This window comes from Gobio gobio (genome assembly GCF_949357685.1).
Source record: "Gobio gobio genome assembly, chromosome: 12".
In the NCBI taxonomy this organism is placed as follows: domain Eukaryota; kingdom Metazoa; phylum Chordata; class Actinopteri; order Cypriniformes; family Gobionidae; genus Gobio; species Gobio gobio.
In genome coordinates this window covers 55227783-55234394 of record NC_137105.1, presented here as the reverse complement: position 1 = coordinate 55234394, position 6612 = coordinate 55227783, and the positions used below count along the sequence as shown (strand labels likewise).

Genomic DNA, 6612 nt, shown 5'->3' with positions numbered 1-6612 from the left:
CGTATGACGCACAATGGCTGATCTTGCGCTCTTAAAGATGTGGCAAATGGAAGGAGTCGGAGTGAACGCATCTTCAGACAGCGAAAAGACTTGCTAGCAAACGAGGACACGCTTTTTTGCCTCGACTTTGATGTCCAACCATTTCTTTTTTTATTTCGGCCACGGTCCGAGGTTGTGAGGCTACAGCATTTACGGCATCTGCAACCTTTTGCCATTCAAGTGCCTTTTTGGCATTAGTAATGTCCACATTGTGCCCTCCAAAACAACATTTTTCTCCTCTTTTCCACCTCGCCAACGATAACTTCTACTTCAAATTGAGTGAAGTTACGTTTTTTTTATTTCCTCTCTGTGTTTGCCATGATTTCGCAATCGATGAATATTAACTTGTGGGCGTTTCACAGACTATTTATGGTCAACTATGGGCGTGACATGAAGCTGCAAAAGCTGCACTACATTTAGAATTGATTGTGATTTATTAAAGGAAAACTGCGTAGGATGTGCGTGCGCACGGTTTAATAAATCCGAATAGTTCTGTGCGTACGCACGTCCTATGTTTCATCCGTACGCCACTTCTGACGCAAATCCTACGCAAAGTTTTATAAATTAGGCCCCAGAACTCCACAGAGATATTCACCTCAGAGATCAGCATTCTGGGATACTTTTGCATCTTTACAATTTTTCCATTAGTTCCGTTTAATTTATTATGAGTCAATCTATTGTCTCTAATACTAGATCATATCTCACCTGGGGTCAGAGGTCACTGCTTCACTGAATTTAGGAGGATTACCCATGGATCCTTCACTCCTTACAGACACACAACTGGGGTCAGAGGTCACGGCTTCACTGAATTTAGGAGGATGACCCATGGATCCGTCACTCCTCACAGACACACAGCTGGGGTCAGAGGTCACTGCTTCACTGAATTTAGGAGGATTACCCATGGATCCGTCACTCCTCACAGACACACAGCTGGGGTCAGAGGTCACTGCTTCACTGAATTTAGGAGGATTACCCATGGATCCTTCACTCCTCACAGACACACAACTGGGGTCAGAGGTCACTGCTTCACTGAATTTAGGAGGATGACCCATGGATCCGTCACTCCTCACAGACACACAGCTGGGGTCAGAGGTCACTGCTTCACTGAATTTAGGAGGATTACCCATGGATCCTTCACTCCTCACAGACACACAGCTGGGGTCAGAGGTCACTGCTTCACTGAATTTAGGAGGATTACCCATGGATCGGTCACTCTTCACAGACACACAGCTGGGGTCAGAGGTCACTGCTTCACTGAATTTAGGAGGATGACCCATGGATCCGTCACTCCTCACAGACACACAGCTGGGGTCAGAGGTCACTGCTTCACTGAATTTAGGAGGATGACCCATGGATCCGTCACTCCTCACAGACACACAGCTGGGGTCAGAGGTCACGGCTTCACTGAATTTAGGAGGATGACCCATGGATGCGTCACTCCTCACAGACACACAGCTGGGGTCAGAGGTCACTGCCTCACTGAATTTAGGAGGATGACCCATGGATGCGTCACTCCTCACAGACACACAGCTGGGGTTAGAGGTCACGGCTTCACTGAATTTAGGAGGATGACCCATGGATGCGTCACTCCTCACAAACACACAGCTGGGGTTAGAGGTCACGGCTTCACTGAATTTAGGAGGATGACCCATGGATGCGTCACTCCTCACAGACACACAGCTGGGGTCAGAGGTCACTGCTTCATCACTGAATTTAGGAGGTTGACGCATGGATCCGTCACTCTTCACAGACACACAGCTGGGGTCAGAGGTCACTGCTTCATCACTGAATTTAGGAGGTTGACGCATGGATCCGTCACTCTTCACAGACACACAGCTGGGGTCAGAGGTCACGGCTTCACTGAATTTAGGAGGTTGATGCATGGATCCGTCACTCTTCACAGACACACAGCTGGGGTCAGAGGTCACTGCTTCATCACTGAATTTAGGAGGTTGATGCATGGATCCGTCACTCTTCACAGACACACAGCTGGGGTCAGAGGTCACTGCTTCATCACTGAATTTAGGAGGTTGATGCATGGATCCGTCACTCTTCACAGACACACAGCTGGGGTCAGAGGTCACTGCTTCACTGAATTTAGGAGGTTGACGCATGGATCCGTCACTCTTCACAGACACACAGCTGGGGTCAGAGGTCACGGCTTCACTGAATTTAGGAGGTTGACGCATGGATCCGTCACTCTTCACAGACACACAGCTGGGGTCAGAGGTCACTGCTTCATCACTGAATTTAGGAGGTTGACGCATGGATCCGTCACTCTTCACAGACACACAGCTGGGGTCAGAGGTCACTGCTTCATCACTGAATTTAGGAGGTTGACGCATGGATCCGTCACTCTTCACAGACACACAGCTGGGGTCAGAGGTCACTGCTTCATCACTGAATTTAGGAGGTTGATGCATGGATCCGTCACTCTTCACAGACACACAGCTGGGGTCAGAGGTCACTGCTTCATCACTGAATTTAGGAGGTTGACGCATGGATCCGTCACTCTTCACAGACACACAGCTGGGGTCAGAGGTCACTGCTTCATCACTGAATTTAGGAGGTTGACGCATGGATCCGTCACTCTTCACAGACACACAGCTGGGGTCAGAGGTCACGGCTTCACTGAATTTAGGAGGTTGATGCATGGATCCGTCACTCCTCACAGACACACAACTGGGGTCAGAGGTCACTGCTTCACTGAATTTAGGAGGATTACCCATGGATACGTCACTCCTCACAGACCCACAGCTGGGGTCAGAGGTCACTGCTTCACTGAATTTAGGGGGATTACCCATGGATACGTCACTCCTCACAGACCCACAGCTGCTCCCTCTGTTCTCCATAATGACAAACTGCATATGGAAACAAATCATACATTATTGAATATTTGACAATAATATCTATTATACTTTAAAAGGGTAGAGAACTGATACTGTAGTTTGAATAATTTCGATGAGATGATAAATAATTCCCTCTACACTTCAACCTCAGTCTGAATGTTTTAGGCAAACAATTTGTGTGATGTGTCAGGAAAACATGGCTCCTGTTCTCCAAACACACACATACACACTCTCTCTCTCTCTCTCTCTCTCTCTCTCTCTCTCTCTCTCACACACACACTCACACACACACACACGTGTAATAAATGCTAGGGGTGTAACGGTACACCAAACTGACGGTTCTGTACACACTTCGGTTTTGAAGTCACGGTTCGGTACAGCAGTTTTACACAATTGCTTTTTATTTATTTTTATTAAACAGTGGTTTACTGAAGAAGAAGAAAAGTGTCTGTCCTTAAATGAATTAAATTATAACTAAAAGTTTATTGAAGATATTTTTGTAAACTATATAGGGAGCCCTTACTTGCACATTAATATTAAAGGTTAACAACAGAGCCCAAACTATTAGCCTAAATTCAGTTGCTATTTATGTTTAGATAAAATAATCAACACTCAAATAACACATTGTATGCAAACATGTAAACTTCACATAAGGCAGTTTTTGCAATAACTTCTAAATCTAATAAAATAGTTTTTTCTCCAATTCGTTGTTGAAATATAATCATTTATACACATTGACTGACGTTTCCATGACAGGTTTATTTAAACATACATGAAATAATCAAGACTTCAGTAACAGGTTCAGTAGAATGTAATGAATATAACGGCTAATATAGAGCATATATTTAGTGAAAGAGTTGATTTCTCTAGTGAACTAACAGCTGTGGACACTGAATGACTGCCTGAGGTCAGTGATGCGAAGACAATGTTTAGTTTACAGCAGTTATATTGAGGTCTTTCCGCCGCTGAAACACTGATTGAGCGATTACACCACATGATACATGACAGGAAGTGTTAATGTTTCCTCAACACACCTTCAGATGTTCTTTCATGTTTATTCTTTAGGAAGAGATGGATCAAACACATGCATGTTCACATCCTGTGGCTGCGGTTCTGAAACCGGACACAATAGCTGAGAATGAGTCTCCATTCACTTTAACTTAAGGACTTATATTCATCTGTACCCACATTAAGCTCTCGAATGGCTTCAGAAGTCTTAAATATAGAGCACGAACACTTTATGGTGCTTTACAATGTTTTATGGGAACAGCGAGTAGTTCACACCATAGGCCCAGTGGCGCAAAAAGTGGGTATGCGCTATATGTGGCGCGGCACCTTGGGGGCGCCAAAGCGATGGTAGGCTATAATTTTTTGTTGTTGTTGTATTTTCTATATGTAGCTGCTGTTGTGCGTTTCTAAATCATTTCCGTATTTTCTCAATATTATATAACATTTTAGAGGACTAACAGGCTAGAGTAGTCGCCCTCATAAGAGTCCATAATAGAATTTTGGATAATAGGCTAATGGAATATCGTGAGTGGGCACGCCTGAAGGAGGCACCGGCAGCGAGCCAAAGTGTTCATATACGCTTGAGCGGACGTCTGATTGCGCATTGACACGTCAAAAGCATGCGATTTGACAGCATTTGACGCACATTTTTTAAAATTTTAAAATGATATGGTAAATCACGCATCAAGGACACACGCTATGAGTCGGACAAAACGCACGTTATTTAGGCTAAACAGGTCAACCAAACTGTGCAAACTTGTGTTTGAAGTATCCAAACAGACGAAAAGAACGCGCTCTTTCCTTGGTGTTCTCAAAATTGCATGCTCACTGTTTAGGGCACACCTCTTATAAAGTAACGTTACATATTGTTGACCATCTTTTGAAGTCCTTACACTATTTACCACGATACACTATGGCTGCTATAAGAATTAAATGAAATCATTATCAACAAAATCCATCTTACCATTTATCAAAATCCACTTACACTTTAATTACAATTGCCTAAATAATGTAATGAGATTTTTAGATTTATGTTCTAAATATAATATTTTAATTATAGAAATATGAAATGTTGGGAAAATGTTAATTATTCCAGGCCTATGAAACTATAAAACTGCCAGTGTATTTGGCGGCGTGAGTGGAATCTAGAATCATTCAACTATAATTTGTTCTAACCGACTGTTCAAAAACAGTGAATTATTCGAGAAACTTATACTTTGTTTTAATCTATTTTGTTGGAAAAATTGAGCAAAACTGTAAAAAATGACAACTTGTTGTTTATTGAACTGTTGTATAAAACTAATATCGCATTTTGCAATCGTGCTGATATAGGCTACTCTGGAAAATTGCACTCTTGCTAATATGATATTGCTTCATAATTTCCTCTTTAATTACTTTCAAATGAATGTTTATTTTTTTGTTCGTTATTAGCCTATTTTTAATGAAAATACAACAACAATAAAATAGTACAATAAAAAAACTCGAGTATATTAAACTTTTAGACGGATGACATAAAATTGCTATACCCGAATTATAACAAATAAATAAAAAATATTTGGAAATTCTCCTTTAAAACGGGGAACCCTCACTTTGTTGTTTGTGTGGGTTTTTATTATTTTTATTATTAACAAAAGTCATCTTGCTTTTGCCTCCGCTATCATCCTGTCAATCATCTCGCTCGCGCTTATGATTTCAGTTACAGTAAAATTGAAATTCACCATCATCGGTTCTCATCCTCAGCCGATCTGCATGACAGTTTTTGCAATGACCCTCAATACTAGATTAATGGGCAAGTGAAAAGGCACGCCATGTTACAATTTAGTAGGAACTAAAGAGCGCTCTAGATGTTGGGTAGCAACATTGTTAGTATTGGGCATCGAGAACCGGTTCCTACTTGAAATCGTTATAAAAAAATCAGATTCTTTTCTTTCTTTTCGTTTCCTTATTGGAATCCGATCATAATGTTAATGTTTGTCAATTTGTGACTGTTTTTTTTATTTGTTTACATTGTTAATAATAATAATAAAAATAATATAATAAATACCTGTATAATATACTACTATTATAATTGTGGTAGGCCTACAGTGGCTGATATACTTTAAAATAAACCTTATTTATTTACAGCTCATACATAATGATGTCCGGCTCACTTATTTATTTGTTATTTGGGGGGCGCCAAAATTGTTGTTGCATACCCCTCTGGCACTGGGTAGTTGCGCCCCTGCATAGGCCTATCCGACACTGAGGGTTTACATTATTGAGCTTTACATTTATGATCACACACAGAAAACACTGCACAATAATATGACATGATATCAGAAGCTGATGAATGAACTTACCGTAATGTGATATTTATGGCCGTTTTTAACTCCTGGAAATGTGACTTTACATCTCGTCAGAATTGAGTCTTTCCTCTCGGTTTGGACTCTCAGGTGTTTCCTCAGTACGCGCATGCGCAGGAGGCCTCAGGTGTCAACAACACATAAACCCCGCCCATCTCTCTTCTTCTGCTCTTAGTGTTCAGTCGCTCGTTAAATGTGTTCAGCGCCTCCTCCTGGACTGGAGATGTCATTCATTATTTATATTCACTGCACTTCCAGTTTAGTTATCATTTGTTTCACTGTAATTCTTTATAAATTAATGTTTTTGTAATAAATATACACTCACAATTATCTGTGTTTGTTTTATTAATGAAAAAATAGTGTATTACAGTCTC

General features: G+C 41.3%; 1 protein-coding gene across 1 annotated transcript; it reads right to left on the bottom strand.

The window, feature by feature from the left end:
• Positions 1-346: 346 nt before the first annotated feature.
• On the bottom strand, positions 347-6326 carry LOC307135136 (uncharacterized protein). The gene is made up of 2 exons (XM_079831332.1): positions 6236-6326; positions 347-2900 (listed from the first exon to the last, which is right to left on the bottom strand). The coding sequence occupies exon 2, from the start codon at positions 2889-2891 to the stop codon at positions 741-743; it is 2151 nt and encodes a 716-aa protein (XP_079687458.1). The 5' UTR covers positions 2892-2900; positions 6236-6326; the 3' UTR covers positions 347-740.
• Positions 6327-6612: the final 286 nt, after the last annotated feature.

Bases quoted from the DNA above. Each gene is read 5' to 3' on its own strand.
- LOC307135136 (XM_079831332.1), bottom strand. From the start codon at position 2,891: ATGGAGAACAGAGGGAGCAGCTGTGGGTCTGTGAGGAGTGACGTATCC.